This window comes from Otolemur garnettii, unplaced genomic scaffold, assembly GCF_000181295.1.
Source record: "Otolemur garnettii isolate 467f Iridium unplaced genomic scaffold, OtoGar3 scaffold00009, whole genome shotgun sequence".
In the NCBI taxonomy this organism is placed as follows: Eukaryota; Metazoa; Chordata; class Mammalia; order Primates; family Galagidae; genus Otolemur; species Otolemur garnettii.
The window spans coordinates 17,821,398-17,837,944 of NW_003852404.1; the positions used below are offsets into that span (position 1 = coordinate 17,821,398).

Below are 16,547 nucleotides of genomic sequence, written 5' to 3' on the forward strand. Positions count from 1 at the left end.
TGGATGTAACCAATTAATATGATCTAACAGTTTTTGGAAATCATTTAAGGTAGATAAGGAATCTAACCTAAGATTAACATGTTGTGGGAGAATTTGCATTTAAGTCAATTTGTATCCCAAATAATTATAGGGGGATGTAGTTTGAATTTTTTGTGGAGCAATTTGAAGACCATAAGATTTTAGGGTAAGTGCAGCTTGTTTAAATATGTCTTGCAAAACAGCTAAACTTTAGTGTGCAAATAAAATATCATCCATATAATGAATGATGTAGGCTGTGGGATATTTTTTCCTAATGTGCTGTAACAGCTGATCAACAAAATGCTGACACAAAGTAGGACTATTTAACATACCTCGCGGCAGAACTCTCCACTGAAAATGCTGATAGGGTCTTTGTTGATTATAGGAAGATAAAAAAAAGGCAAAATGTGGTCAGTCTTCAGGATGTAAGTACATACTGAAAAAACAATCTTTTAAAAAAGTCAATGTCATATAAATACCAATTGGAAGGGATCATGGAGGGTAAAGGAAGGCCTGGTTGCAGGGGACCCATGGGAACAATTGTTTCATTAACTTTGTGAAGATTAGTAAGCATTCTCCATTTACCTAATTTCTTTTTTACAACAAAGATAGGAGAATTCCAGAGGCTGGTAGAGGGCTCAATATGTCCTTGCTCTAACTGTTTCTGAATTACAAATTGTTAAGGCATGCAGTTTTTCTTTAGTTAATGGCCACTGCTCCACCCACACTGGATTATTGTTCTTCCAAGATAGCTTGATAGCAACTTTTGAGGCAGTGGCCTCTATGCTAAATTTGACATTTGAAAGGTATTAGTATGAGAGGAAGGTATAGTTATTACAGTTTTCCAGTGCTGAAGTAAATCTTGACCCCACAAGTTAACAGCAATATCAGCTATGTATTGTTGAAGTTGAGCATTTTGATTATCTGGTCCCAAACAAGGTAAAGGTAATGTACTTTGAAAGACTGAATTTAAAGTTCCTATGCCTATAAAAGTAACATCGACTATCTGTTTTGGCCACTCCTTGGGCCACAGATTTAAAGCCATGACTGAAACATCTGCACCTGTATCTAACAGGCCAGTAAAGGATTTACCTTTCAAAGTGAGTGTTAATGGAGGCCTATTCTTATCAATAAATGTTTGCCAAAAAAATGCTGTTTGTACTGCCGAGACAACTAGTGCGTTTTTTACCAGTACATTGTAATTTAATGTGGGGCAGGAGTAGCAATTGCATAATCTTTTGTCCGGCTAAAATTTGAGTTGGTTGGTTTACCGAACTCATGATCTGTATTTTCCCTAAGAAATCACTATCAATAACACTTGTGTGGACAAACACTCCATAAGATGTTACACTACTTTTTCCTAACAATAACCCAACAGTATCTGGGCGAATAGGATCACATATTCCTGTTTTTAATTTCTTTACTCCCATATTGGAAAGCAAAAGAACATTATCACATGCTGGTAAATCTAAAGCGGCACTACCTGGGGTGGTATGTAAAAGCGATTGGACAGGCTTAAGTTGCTGATGAGTGGGTAAGTCTCTAGACCTATATTCTTTGCCTGAGGACCCCAGGCTGGGCCCAACTGACAGTTTCCCTGCTGTAAAAGTGTTCCATTCTTATTAAATTGAGAGTGACACTCACTGGCCCAATGGAGCCCCTTCTTACATCTGGGACACAACCCAGGGGGCTTCCCTTTGCTTTGTGGTTTTTGATCATTGATTCTCCCATTGATCTCCCCCTTCCAACACTCTCTCCTCATAGGCCTATCTTTCCACAATTATGACATTTAACATGGTGTGGTTTGAACCCTTCTTTTAAAGCAGAAGCAAGATTAGCATTGTAGGGTTTCATTCCTACATCAGCACATGCCCGTATGTATTCCTCTAAGGGAGCATCTTTTGACACTCAGAGTTAGCATTCTCAAATGCTAAGGTTTGAAAAAGTATGTCTCTGAGCTCTGGCTGAGCAATGGCTTTATCGACTGAAGTTTTCAATCGAGCTAAAAAGTCTGTATAAGGTTCATTTCCTGATTGCATTATCTTAATGAAAGATTTTGAGATATCTCCAGGAGCCTGAGCCTTTTTCCAGGCTCGAAAACAGCACAGCCTTGTCTGTACAATAGCCATATCATCATACTAGAGTTGTCTCAGAATCCCCAGCCACTGGCCAGACCCAGTGAACTGTTCCAATGTTATGGGAACTCCTTTCTGTTGGTTTTGTCAACCCATCAGGTCAGCCTCCTCCTTCCACTAAGTTTTAAACTGTAAATACTGTCCAGATTCAAGAACAGTTCAGGCTATCATGTCCCAGTCATAAGGAATGAGTCATTGCTCTTGTTTAAGTCCCTGTAACAGACCTCTAAAAAACGGGGACTGCATGCCATACTGTGTTACAACTTGTTTTAAATCTTTCAGAACCATAAAAGTGATCATATGATGATCAAAACGTTGGCCCCCTTGAGGGTACTGTGAATTAGGAGGAATATCAATAACTGTGACCGGGAAAAGTCCCAAAGTGTCCTCCCAATTAAAGTCACCAGTCTTGCACCCTTCTAATACAGCCTTCATAACAAAAGTCACAGGCAGTTCATCTACAGAGAGAGACACAGAGGGCAATGCTGATTGATTTATGTTAACATTCCCAACTATGAGACTATTCAACCAGTCTTCCAACTGTTTAATCTGAGCTGCCATGATGGACATTGGGGTATTTTCTTGCTTACTCATGTCTGTATCACATACTTCCTCCCCTAAGAAGGGCCAGAAAAACTTTCATACACTTCTGGTTCCCAATTCTCCTCAGATCCAGGTTCCCACTGAACCTCACTATTCTCCTCACTTTCAAATTCTGCTCAAACATACCCTTTTTCCTTGGTTTCTAATTCTCATGACTCCCCAAACAATAAGTTACCCATTATTTTCTCTAAATATCTTTGCTTCTTATTTACCAAAGGCCCCACTTATTCTGAGTGGAGTTCCTTTGTTTCTAGTATGGCCAAAGGTCCTGCTTTCTCTGAGCGGAGTTTCCCTTTGGGACTTCTTCCGCTGTCTACCAAAGGCTTCACTTACTTCTGAGTGTCCTTTGTCCCCTTCTGTCTGCATCCCCAGCGTCCTGTTGTATCCTGCAGTATCCTGCCGACTGTGCTAGATGCCAGACTGTGCTAGATGCCGTGACCCCTATGGCCCTGGTCTTGGTCGCCAGAGGAAGGAACCAGGCATGACACGGATTACAAGTACAAGCTTGCAGGAGGTGGGCTAACCGTGAGTGCAGGGTAGCCCAGAGCCCTGTCTGCAATGGCTTTTATTAAGGTTTCACACAACAGGTGTGGAGAATAAAGGTGATTAGGTAGGAGGGCTGCATGTGTAAGGAGTGCCACATGCTCTTTCCTCACGTGTTCTTTCCCCACAACCCCCATGAAGAAGTACTAAGCATCAATGTTTAACACATGCTTACTAGTGAGTGACTGATCTTATCTCATTCCGGAACACTGAGTTACTTGGGGGACTGCCCCCAAGTCACAAAACATCTGTAGGCTTGCCAGGAGACTGTCCTGTTCTCAGCATTTCCTTTTAATGTGATAAGAATCAGTAACTGTCCTTTGGAAGCATGGTGTCCATTCCTCTACAAGACTCTGTCTCTAAAAACAGCCAGCATTGTGGTGGGCCCCTGTAGTCCCAGCTACTTGGGAGGCTGAGGCAAGAGGAGTACTTCAGTCCAGGAATTTGAGGTTACTGTGAGCTACGATACCACAGCACTCTATAGAGGCTGGACTCTGTCTCAAAATAAAAAAAAAAATAAATAAATATGAGGACAGATTCCCTACAAGCATTTGTTGAATTGGATTATGACTCACCCCTCCCCACCCCCCTCACGGACACACTCTTCTGGGAGAAGCGTTCATTCAGAACTCAATCCTGATCAAAATTACTCCTGCCCTTCTTTTCAATCTAAATAATACAGTACCTTCCCCACATCCTCTAACAGAGAGATGCTAATTTCAGACTGGCAAAACAAATGCAAATAGAGCATTTTGCATTATGGGTAGAGCAGACTGGTTGCCATGGTGAATATTTCATCACCTTCATGGAATAATATGTATCACTCCATTTTAAGAAATCTTCCTTTGCCTCCTTGCTCATAAAAACCTCAGGCTTATAGCTTTTCTTTTTTTAATTAACATGAAACAGGAAAAGTGAAAACACCCCACCCAGATCAAGATGGGATTACAGAAAATAAGAATTCAGGAAATAGGCATAACAGCAAAATGAGTAAATAACATGTCTCCTTATGGAAAACCCTGAAGTTAATGATGAAAAGGTTAATTACAATAGGAAAATCATCCCTGTAGTGAGTATGTCTAATTTGATTGCCTTAATTTTGGCATAAATTCCTTTCTAATACCCAAAAGAGAATTCAAATTTCCCCAGAAACCATTACTATAAGCCATTCTATCCAGCTTATTTTTCACCTCTCCATAAGTGCATTTATTTCCCCCATAGGCAAGTAAAAATTTTGACTTGGGAGCATACATTTATTTTTCTGCTTTATACTTTAAAATGTATGTATTTTTAACTACCAAATAAGGAGGGTTGATGTAGTTTTCTGTGTTTGTAACAAATGCTCTGATAACAGACTGAAAAAGAAATTGGAGACTTTATTTAGTTCACTGCCAACAGGAAATACTATAGGACATACAGTAACCATTTTAGATGTAAAATGTCATGAGAACCATTCCAAAGGCACATTCCACGTGACTGTTTTGAAGGCACACTGCACCCATACTTTTTCAGGTTAGATGTAGGTTGGCAACCAATACAGCAGCTGCTGGCACTTGAGAAGTGCAAACTGGGATGTCTGGGGGTCAAACACTGACTAGATTTCAAAGACAGTATTTAAAAAAAAATTAGTATCTCAATATTTTCAATCTGATCACATACGAAAGTTTATTTTGTATACATACAGGTAGATAAAATATATTCAAATTCTTTTCACCTTTTCTTTCTGCCTTTTGTTAGGGTAAAAGAAAAGCAGGCCTAACTCCATTTTGTTGTAACTCTTATTTCTAAGAATCAGTGAGGAGGCAAAGCAGGCCCGACTCCATTCTGTTATGTTACATTTTACTGCTTTTTTAAAAAAACCAGTTCCAGGTTGGTGCCTGTAGCTGAGAGGCTAGGGCACCAGCCACATACACCAGAGCTGGCAGGTTCGAGCCTGGCCCAGGTCTAACAAACAGCAATGACAACTACAACCAAAAGAATAGCCGGGTGTTGTGGTAGGTGCCTGTGGTCCCAGCTACTTGGGAGGCTGAGGCAAGAGAATCGCTTAAGCCCAAGAGTTTGAGGTTGCTGAGCTGTGACGCCACTTTACCCAGGGTGACAGCTTGAGACTCTGTCTCAAAAAAAAAAAAAAATTGGTTCCACTTGCTTCCCACCCATTGCATGGTATTTTAAGTGTACCTGGTTAGAACTGTTAGAATTATTAGTATTGTGTAGAAAGTCACTACACAACAACAACCCTCGTGACAACTCTCGTGATTATGTTAAGGAGGTCTTCATACCATCCGTATATGATACTGAAATGTTAAAAGAACAAGCTGGACTCCATTTTACTATTTACTCCCTTTTACCTTCAAAACTAGTTCCTCTTGTTTGCCCTCCCATGGTGTAACTGTAAACACATTTGCTGGTGATTGTGGCCCCTATGATTATAGCTTTTTATATCATGCCCTTTATGACCCTTACCTGTAAGTTCCCCTCCCCGCATTTCCGCCCTAGGACATTGTGGTTTGTACCTATTTTGTAAGGAAGAAAAATCACTAATCACTCTCCTGATGATAGCATTGTGTAAAACAGTGGTTCTCAACCTGCAGGGGTCACCTAAATACATCCTGCATATCAGATATTTACATTACAATTCATAACAGTAGCAAAATTACAGTTATGAAGTAATAACAAAAATAATTTTATGGTTGGGGGGGTCACCACGACATGAGGAACTGTATTAAAGGGTCCCAGCATTAGGAAGGTTGAAAACTACTGGTAAAATAACGAACCGTCCTACCCTCATGATTCCCCTACCCCTTTAACTGCTATTTTCGCTTCTGTAATAACAACACTTTCTTGCCCCCCAGAAAAGTTTTGTCCTATAAAAACCAGAGCCACAGACAACTCAGGGCTGCTCTCAGAAACCCCATGTTGGGACACTGAGGCAGTCAGTGTCTCCTCCTCTTTAAATTTATCTTGTCTGTTGGTGGGGTCTTTGAGAGACTCCTGGGCATTTTAAAGTGGTGACCAGCAAATCTTATATTTGCATCAGACAGTACTGCTCTATACCAAGGCCACAATTTATTGGATTTGGGCCGTGGCTTTAGGACTTGATTCCTATAAATGAGAATAATACAATGTGTCCTTTCTACCCCAAGGCTAAGAGAGTGGATTCTATTGAGATGCGTATTGAAATTGTCTTTTTTATAAATAAGGTAAAATCACTTTTCTAGTCTAGATTTGCAAGTTCATTAAGTATCAAATTTCACATTGTACAACTGAGTAGGTTTAAAGAGTCTTCTCAATTCTTTTTTTTTTTTTTTTTTTGAGACAGAGTCTATGTTGCCCTCAAATAGAGGGTCATAGCGTCACAGCTCACAGTAACCTCAAACTCTTGGGCTTAAGCAATTCTCTTGCCTCAGCCTCCCAAGTAGCTGGAACTACAGGTGCCTGCCACAACGCCTGGCTATTTTATGGTTGTAGTCATCCTTGTTTGGCAGGCCCAGGCTGGGTTCGAACCAGCCAGCCCTGGTGTATATGGCTGGCATCCTAGCTGCTGAGCTATAGGCACCAAGCCCAAATCCTGCTAATTTAATAATATCTGTAAGGACTGAACTCTAATTCTAACTCTATTAGAAAAAAGAATGAGAGAGACAATAAAGGGCCATAGGAAAGACAAGTGGGAAAGCGAAGAAAAAATAAAACGTCTCCCTACATCATCTTTCTGCCACTGAATGCGAAATATTTTCAACTTTTTCCCATTTTCATTTACATGAAGTCGGTAATGGATTAGAAAAAGTGAAGAACTTACAAAGCATCACAAATCATAGAACCCCAAGATTTTACCAAGCCAAACCATGAACTTGGTTCTACCAGTCACTTCATCATGCCAAGGTGCCATTGTTCTATACTCTTTGAACTGTCACTTGTGATTTTCTCCATTGAAGAAATCAAGAACAGAAGGTAGGAAACCAGAGTTTTAAAAAGGTAGCTCTATACTCTTTATATCCACTTAGCACCACACTCTTTATACGTATAGAAACAGACTCAAAACCAAAACCAATCTCACAATTGGTATTCTGGATTATTAGGTTTGTTTTCTGAAGAAATACAAGTTAAAGAAAAGAAATACACTTTAGATGAAAGCAAGATAATAAGGTCATTCTGGTTAGATCATTTTTAATTGCTTTCTGGGTTACTTGAATAATTATCTCAAAGTTCACATCCACTGCCTGCTAGCCATTAAATGAATACAATCCAAAGTTCGCAGCCTCAATTATTTCCTTTATTTAACACACTGACTAGCACGCTAGAAAAATTTTTTTCCCCTAGGGGCCATGGCGTTTTATTAAGCAAGACAGATCAAGAGGTGTGTGAGTTATATGTGCTTCACAAGGCCCCAGGCTCCAAACTAGCATAAGTTAAATGCAACTCACATGACAGAGCATTAATTCTTACAATAATGACAGATGAAAGGTGGAAAACAAGGGAAGGTGGAAAGAGATTAAAATGTGAGACTGAACACCTGGCAAAGCCGATACACACCAAGCTGACCAAGCGTAGGACAGGGAGCCTCTCCCACAATATGCCTGTTCTTGGTGTTCAAATGCTCTTTCCCCTCTAGATCCTTCCCAAACCTATAAATAGAATATGAATTTCTGTCTAGCACACCTTTCCCCATTTAGTTACTGAACATGAACAATGCCATATAAATAATGTAAACAGTCCCTGACCTCATGAAATGTACGGTCTGGCAAGAGAAAACAATTACAGCAAAGGCATGCTTGGTAAGGGTTAAGACATTCCACAGCAGCAGCACGCACGGGGAGCACAGGGAAAAGCTCACTTAATCCAAGGCCAATTATGAAGATATTTCAACATGAAGCGATGGCATAAATTAGATTATGGGTAGTAGTGGCTGGAGGGATATGGTGATTCAGAACCTGGCTGTAAACAGGTGAGAAAACAGAAGCAGCAAGAAAAGAATATGTATTTTTGCCTAGGCATTTTGTTGGCTGGAAATACCACATAATATGAGAAGGAAGTATATAAACAGATTCAGCTGGAGGTGCCTGTGGGAATCTAAGCAGAGATGTCACGTGGGTGGTTTGACATGAGTAAAGCTTGGGAGAGGGAGACTAGAAATAGACAGGAAGTGATACGCACATAAATGGCAATTGAAACTATAAACTGGGAAACCACATTTATGATACAAGAAGGAAACTGAGCACACAGAAGAAAATGAGTCATAGCTTAAGAGCAGAAAGAGTCTGTTCAACAGAGCTATGCTTGCTGAAAGGTAAGAGGTTGACAGTGTGACGTGTCCACTGGATGTAGCCTAGTGATAATTGTAGTCTATAGGAACTATAGTTTCACCAGAGTAGAGGGAGATGAAAATTCGACTGCAAAGTGTGGAAGAAATTCATGCACATGAAAAAAAAAAAAAGCAGCAACTTTTTCCAGAAATCTAAAAAAAGAAGAGACAGACAGTGATCAAAAAGGGATAAATAATCTTAAAACTGATGGTATCCAGATCAGTTTTAGGGAAGAGATAAGAGAGGGACATCCCTGAGAAGCCACAAGGTTCCGAGTATAAGAATTAGTCCTGGCCAGGCACAGTGGCTCACACCTATCATCCCAGCACTCCGGGATCCAAGGCTGGAGCAAAGCTTGAGCTCAGGAGTTCAAGAACAACCTGAGCAAAGCAAGACCCCGTAACGACTGAAAATAGAAAAATTAGCCAGGCACGGCAGCACACTCCTGGAGTCCTAGCTACTCAGTACAGCAGGAGATCACTTGAGCCCAGGAGTTTGAGGTTGCATTAGCTACGCTGAGGCTATGACCGTCCTTACAGGCCAAAGAAGAGAGAGATTGTCTCAAAAGAAGAGTCTGTGTTAAGGAGGAATACCATGTTTTAAGGAAAAATGAAATGAAATGATGACATGAACTAGGTTGTAAGTCTGGATGAAGAAAAGTTAAGAGTCCTAACCTTTGACCTTCCCCTTGGGATATGCTATTTTCCTGTGGAAATAAGGGCCCATGTGCAACTCTACTGGCATGCCACCTGCAAGTTCTCATTTCCCACTTAGCTGATGCCCACTCCTCAACCTATTAAATCCAGATTCACCCTCACTACTATAGGGATTGTCCTCCTCGTAGAGCTGTAAACTTCCTCAATAGTCTCCCTATGGGAGGACTGGCTTGTTGGCCTCATTCCTCCATCAGGCTCCAGGACCCTCACCCTTTAGTTCTACTATTCCCTACCACTCTTTCTTGCTCATCTACTTAGCAGAGGTTGACAGTCCCCCTCCCTCATGTTTCACCTCTTCTAGTCCTACCTGCATTTCCTGGTTAACCTTACACAGGTGCCACCTACCAGCCGTCAATCGCTCACGTCTGTATAACTAATGTTTGCCTCCCTCCCGAGATCCAGTCCTTAGACCTTGTTACTGGATGTTTTTTACTTCCATTCCCCCCTCAGGCACCTCACTCACGTGTATTACCTGGCTAAACCTAAGTTCACTGTCTCCCTAAAACCTGCTCTTTTTTATTTCCTGTAAGTTAGCAATCTTACCACACACTCAAGCTAGAAATCTTATTGCTTCTCTCCAACTCTTTCTGGCCACGCCTTCCACCAGCCAGACATCAGGTTCCACTGCATCTTCCTCAGAAAAGCTTTCCAGGTCAATGAGGAAGCCCCACACTGTTCTGCTGTGTTTCAACAGGGACAGCTTATGTCCAAATACCCCAGATTCCTGGGTTAGACTTACCAGTTTTACTGCCTCGAGAACTGCTGCACAGTTACCACTCGAGAAAATAAATCTCATCATAGAACTTCATCTATGCAGCACCTCCACAAGCTGCTTAGTGTAGGTGATAACCTGACTTACCATCTCTCACAAAGTGCTCAGCACAGACTTCAGATCAGGGGTCCTCAAACTTTTTAAACAGAGGGCCAGTTCACTGTCCCTCAGATCATTCGTTGGAGGGCCGGACTGCAAACCCCAGGATGAGTCAGCTGTTAAGCAGGACAGGCAGTGGCGGCAAAAATACCTGGCAGGCTGGATGAATGTCCTAGGCGGGTCGCATGTGGCCCACGGGCCATAGATTGAGGATGCCTGCTTTAGATCTTTGTCCACAATGTGGTCAGCAGCGACATCACATGGGATGTCAAAAATTAAAAAAAAACAAAAAACAGACCCCACCCCAAGCTTCCTTACAAGAGTGATTCAGATGCACTTTTAAACACTTTTAAAAGTTTAATAAGTGTTTGATTGATGCTTTATATGCACTGAACTACTCAACTCCCAAGACACATCATCCCCTTCATGTCTTTGTAAAAGCTATTCCACTGTTTAGAATGTTCCACCAAACCCTCTGCAACTTGCAGTGCCATATTCTATTGTAGGGCACCTATCATACATAGGCATAGTACACAGTAGATTCTAAATATCTGAATGACTGGATCACTTAATTAATGGGTGAGTTCATCTGGAGACTTGCAGAGTCTTAAGTACTCAAATGGAAGTGGAATATTAAGCAGCTGGAAATAGTGGCCCGGAATTCAAAGGAGAGATAGGGGGCTTAGCTGGAAATATTTTTAATTTACTAGAAACTACTTGGAGATTAAAGTGATGGCTAAATGACATCACCCAGGTTTAAGATGGACATTGAAAAGAGGGCTATGGGGCTAGACATGGTGGCTCACGCCTGTAATTTCAGCACACTGGGAGGCTGAGGCAGGTGGATACTTTGAGCTCACAAGTTAGAAACCAGCCTGAGCCAGAGCAAGACCTTGTCTGTAAACAATAGCTGGGTGTTGCAGTGGGTGCCTGTAGTCCCAGCTACTCAGGAGGCTGAAGCAAGAGGATGACTTGAGCCCAAGAGTTTGAGGTTGCTCTGAGCTAAGATACCATGTCACTCCACTGAAAGTTACCAAGTCTCTGTCTCAAAAAAAAAAAAGGGGAGAGTGGCGCCTGTGGATCAGTGAGTAGGGTGCTAGCCCCATATACTGAGGGTGGCAGGTTCAAACCCGGCCCCAGCCAAACTGCAACAACAACAACAAAAAAAAATAGCCAGGCATTGTGGCAGGCGCCTGTAGTCCCAGCTACTTGGGAGGCTGAGGCAAGAGAATCGGCTAAGCCCAGGAGCTGGAGGTTGCTGTGAGTTGCGATGCTGTGGCACTCTACCCAGGGCAATAAAGTGAGACTCTGTCTCTAAAAAAACAAAGGAGGGCTAAGGGCCAAATGCTGGGGAAGGCTAACATTTAAGGGTCCCATTGTAGAGGGCAGTGAAAGGCAAGTCAAAAGGGTGGGAAAGAACAAAGTAGGTATCAAGGAGCTCCACAGAGATAAGCTGGTTCGGTACAGGTTACTCTTAATCGTTGGCAACTGAAGTAGGGAGGTAAAATAGAAAAAGGTCAGAGAGAAAGCAGAAGCTCAACTTCTTCAGACTAAAAACTAAATCAGACATGGCTGGTGGGATGATCACTATAAGAACCACCATTATTGGATGAAAAGGAGTGAAAGATGGAGGGGACGACAGCTCTGCCATATACACAGGCCTAGTAGCAAAGACGCTGAAAACTCCGTCATGCAAAAAACCACTTGCTGAACACTAGCCATCTTCCAGGTGCCACAAGCTCATCCAGGGACCCTAACAATGGACACAGGTAATGGGCCTGCCCTCTGATCTAGGGCAAGGAGGTAAACTGGATAACTGACAGACTCAACGATAGACTTGGTAAGGAGCTGATGTAAGAAGGCTTGCCTTGGAGGGGAGGCAACTTTTGCCCTGGATGATAGAATAATGGCAAGAATAAAAACATTAAGAGGCATATGCAGAGCATAAAGTCCTCATCTAATCATTTAACATTTTTTTTATGTAAAGGAAAAGACTACTATAGGAAAAGCAAAACAATAAATATCTCATTTCACTAAGGGAGTAGGATCCTTGCTGTTTTTTGTTTGACAAAAATTATATATATTTACCACGTGTTTGTTATTTTAAAATATATATATACCTTGTGGAATGGCTAAATCAAGTGAATTAACACACATATTACCTGGCACTTTTTTTGTGGTAAGAACTTAAAATCTACTTTCTCAGCAATTTTCAAGGATATTTTGCTATTAACAATAGTCACCATGTTGAACAATAGATTTTTTGGAACGAATTCCTCCCATATCACTGAAATTTTGCATCCTTTGACCAACCCTCTCCCTCTCCCAGGATCCTAATTCTTGACACAGAAAGCAATAGAGACACACAAGAGATGACAGGACTGAGGCCACCAACAAGTGGCTGACAAGTAGTTTGGCGGTCACTTCTGGTGCCGCTCTTGCTGGCAATTTAAAAACTGAACCCCAGACTTTAACAAGATCCCTAAGTAATGCTGACACTACATGGGTCACAGTAGTTTACAACACCAGTCAAAACCCTGGAAATCCTAGCGTCATCACAATGACTCAAAATATTCAACTAAGACCATAAAATTAAAGAACTCATACTAAAAGCCTTCAGTTCTTGGCACACAGTCAAACCAACAGCAGGTTCTCAATGACCAACAGGCGACCAGAGGTAGAAATTAGGGTGGCAAATAGAGGTAATCAAAGAGGAAAGTGGCAGAGTAGCATGGTGACCAAAGCACAGATTCAAGAGCACATTTGTGGCCTTGGCAAGTGTAACTACTCTGTGCCTCAGTTTCTCTACTTGTATAAGAGAGATAATTGTAATAACCTCTAGGGCTGCATGACAGATTAAATAACTATAGGCAATACCTTTAGTACAGTGTGGAACATTTAATAACCGTTCAATGAGGAGTTTAGCTTTACTACTATCGCTGTTGCCATTGCTTTACTACTACTACTACTAGGATGACTTGCTAGTATATAAGCAATAAAAATGTATCAAAAGGAGTCCTATTAGCAACCACAGTGTACTGAAAGCTCTTTAAAACCTACATAGAGGCTCAGAGCCTATGGCTAAGGCGCCAGCCACATACACCTAAGGTGGTGGGTTCAAATCCAACCCAGGCCCGCCAAACAACAATGACGGCTGCAACCAAAAAATAGCCAGGCATTGTGGTGGGCGCCTGTGGTCCCAGCTACTTGGGAGGCTGAGGCAGAAGACTCGCTTGAACCCAGGAGTTGGAGGTTGCTGTGAGCTGTGATGCCATAGCACTCTACCCAGGGACACAGCTTGAGGCTCTGTCTCAAAAAAAAAAAAAAACCCTACATAGAGACAGTTCTAGAGTTGCTGATAGCACTACAATTTTTAACACTGTAGCCTTTTTCCAGTTTTGCTAATATAGGAGTCAATCATATTAACCCTGAGCTTGATTCAGTTCATAGCAAAGCATTTCTAAGTCAAAGATATACTTCAGCCATACATCAGTTTTTGAGCTGCTTCTCAAGCTGAAAAATTGAAATAAAAAGAGTTGTCTGGTTTAGCTGAAGACATTAGTCTTTAATGAGATGTTCACCTATCCCAGTGTACACTGTGCACAATGACTCTACATGTATCAAAATAGCCTTGGTTGGGATGTGCCTGTCAAATGAGGCTTTCCAGGAAAGAAACTAATCTAATTGTCTGGTTATTGTGGGGGGGGGGGGGGATAATTCCTCCACATGGTTTATATTCTTCCACATTTCTGCTTCAACTGTGGTCTAAAACATTTTTTTAACCAGAGAACACAAATACTATGCTGTCAACTTGTTAGGTCTTAACAAAACAAAGGTGGAAATGTAGCATGTAAACGATTACGTGACCCTTCATCTTTTCTGGAAGCTTTACTTCGGGAATTTCAGCCAAGTCTAAATGATATGTATCAAAAAAAAAAAAAAAATGGAGGTAGTGCTATGGGCTCAGACAGATTAGACTTGTTAATAGAATGGTGATCCCGAGGGGAAAGCTCACAGCTACAGCATCCAACAATGGAATTAACATTTCGACAGGAAACAGAGAGCCATCTCAACTGAAAAGGCCACTCGATCCAGCTTCAGCGCACATAACCAAAAAAAAAAAATCCTTCTGGAGGCTACACAAAGTGTGCCTCCTAAAATCCCACCTATAGATTCTTTTAAATGAAATCATTTGGTTATAAAACGCAGCAAGTGCTCAGTTCGACAACCACAAGATCAGCTGGTTAAAACACAGACATGAAAACAGACCAGTTTTTTAAGTGTCAAAATGATTTTACCTCTTAATGTTCCTCGCATTTTTTAAATGCCTTTTTTCACCTTCCCAAGAAAAGGAGCGGTCGAAAAATGTACTTGGCGAGTCCTTTACGAATTACCCTGTACGAGTCATCTCGTCTTATCTTCAAAACGAACCAGCTCATTACAAACTCAAACCCAAGGTCACTTAACTTTGCCCCGAGACTGCAAAAATCAATACTGCATTTTTGCAGGAACCTACTTTTGTTTTCTCACGGTCTACTTCATAATTCACCCTCTAGTTAGCAGCTCTTGTCTGGACTAGCCTCTTACACGAGACTAAGACTGTCCAGGTTAGTGTTCTTCGACTCTTTCCTAGAGGTAGCCTGGACCATCCGAGGCACAGAACAGCTCAGTGTCCACTGAATAATGGCGATTGTAATTCAGCCTCCCCGCCTGGACTGCTCCACATCTGAAAACGCCGTCTAAGGCTTTTGAACCTGGGCAACGCTGGATAGACTCGACAGGGAGGCTAACAAGGGAAAGGGCAAGAGCAAATAAAGCAAAACCCGCACCGGGCCGAGAATGCTCTGGGAGCGGGAGGCGCGCCCGGAGCTCCTCTGCCGCCACTCCTCTCCCTGGGCTCGGTCTCCCAACGCCCGACGCCCCCGAGGAGTCGATTCCGAGCCGCCCCACCCTCCCGGCGCCCGCGCCCGGCGCAGCAAAAGCACCGCAGTGCAATCCCGCCCGCCTCCCGACCACTGCGGCAGCGCCCCCAAATCGCGCCCGCCCCCTCCCCCATGCCCCATTGTTCCAGGGTGGCCGCGGGTTGCAGGAACCCCCAGGCTGGGCGGGTGCCGGGGACCGAACGGCCCCCACTCACCCGCGACTCCCCACAAGAGCGCAAAGCGCAGCAGAAGCGCCATGGTGGCTGCCGTGCCGTGGGCGGCGGCTGCAGGTAGGCGGCTGTCGCTCCCGGTCCCAGTCTCCCGGCGCCTGGCGTGCTCCCGACTGGCTCGCGGCGGCGGCGGCTGCGGCTCCGACCGCGGCACCTCTGCACCCCCGCCCCCGCTCGGCAGGTGAACTCGCGTCACTTCCGGCAATGGCCCGGGCCGAGCGGCGAAAGGCGACTCCCGCAGCCGCGTGCGGTTACCAAGGCAACCGCGCGCGGCAAGCCCAGCGCATCTGCCTGGGGGACCCGCCCCGTGCGGAATTCTCAGCCTTGGAGCTTGCAGTGTTAGAGACGCTGGCGGCCACCTCCCACGCCCCCAATCCTGAGCCCGGGCCGCCGCAGCCACCTTGTCAATGAAAGGAGAGTTTGTAAACCCTGGTGGGGCTGGCCGGTCCGCCCAGATATGTGAAACTGGGATCGTGTCCTACTGCAGGGCGCGGCGCCCCACAGTCCTTGCCAGCCTCCCCCTAGACCCTGGGCGGCGGCTAAAGCAATCGGCCGCCTGCACCCGCCTCTGGAGGTAATAAGGGTGGAGACCTCAAACCCCGGTCCCACCTCCGGCGCACTGCCTCAGGAGCCGGACCTCCGACCCAGCTTTGGGGCAAGCCAGCTGGGCAGCCCCAGGCACGTGGTCTCTCGTTGAGACGAGCGGGCGGGCACAGGAGGCTCTTTTCTCCATCTTCAGTAATGAACCAACCCACTAAACCGCAAATGTGGTTTGGAAATGCTGGAGTTCCCCACGCCCCTTGCGTTCCCCCCGCCCCTTGCTTTTAAAGGTGATTATAGCCCTGAAATTAGCCAAGAAGGACCAGTGAGCGAGCTTTCGCCGAGGGTCTAAGTCGGGGTGCTTAGAGGCATTAGGTGTGTGGGTTTTTCTTTGCTGGGGGCGGCGGGGTCCGGGAAATCCGAGATCTTGAAAGTCACCATCTACCCTACAGTGTTTCTGTCTCCGGGTGCGCGCCACCTTCGCTCCTTTGTCATTTTGCGGCTTGTTCTTGTTCGCTCTTCCTAGATAACGTTTATTTATAACCGCGGAGAGACTTAGATTGCACAATAGTTTCTTATCGGAAGTGAATTAGGGAAGAGAAGCAGTGAGGCAAAGTAAGCCCTTGGGCTTGAGCACGGCAGTAACCGGCAAGTTACTTAGAAACGGCA

General features: G+C 43.8%; 1 protein-coding gene across 2 annotated transcripts in view; it reads right to left on the reverse strand.

Annotated features, from left to right (window-relative positions):
- The window catches only part of CXADR (CXADR, Ig-like cell adhesion molecule), a 71,335-nt gene extending 55,680 nt beyond the window's left edge, over window positions 1-15,655 (reverse strand). For both annotated transcript variants that reach the window (XM_023509715.1, XM_003783908.3), the window contains exon 1: window positions 15,324-15,655. In XM_023509715.1, the coding sequence (XP_023365483.1) occupies window positions 15,324-15,366 (43 nt within the window). In that variant the 5' untranslated portion in view covers window positions 15,367-15,655. The remainder of the gene's footprint in view (window positions 1-15,323) is intronic.
- Window positions 15,656-16,547: the final 892 nt, after the last annotated feature.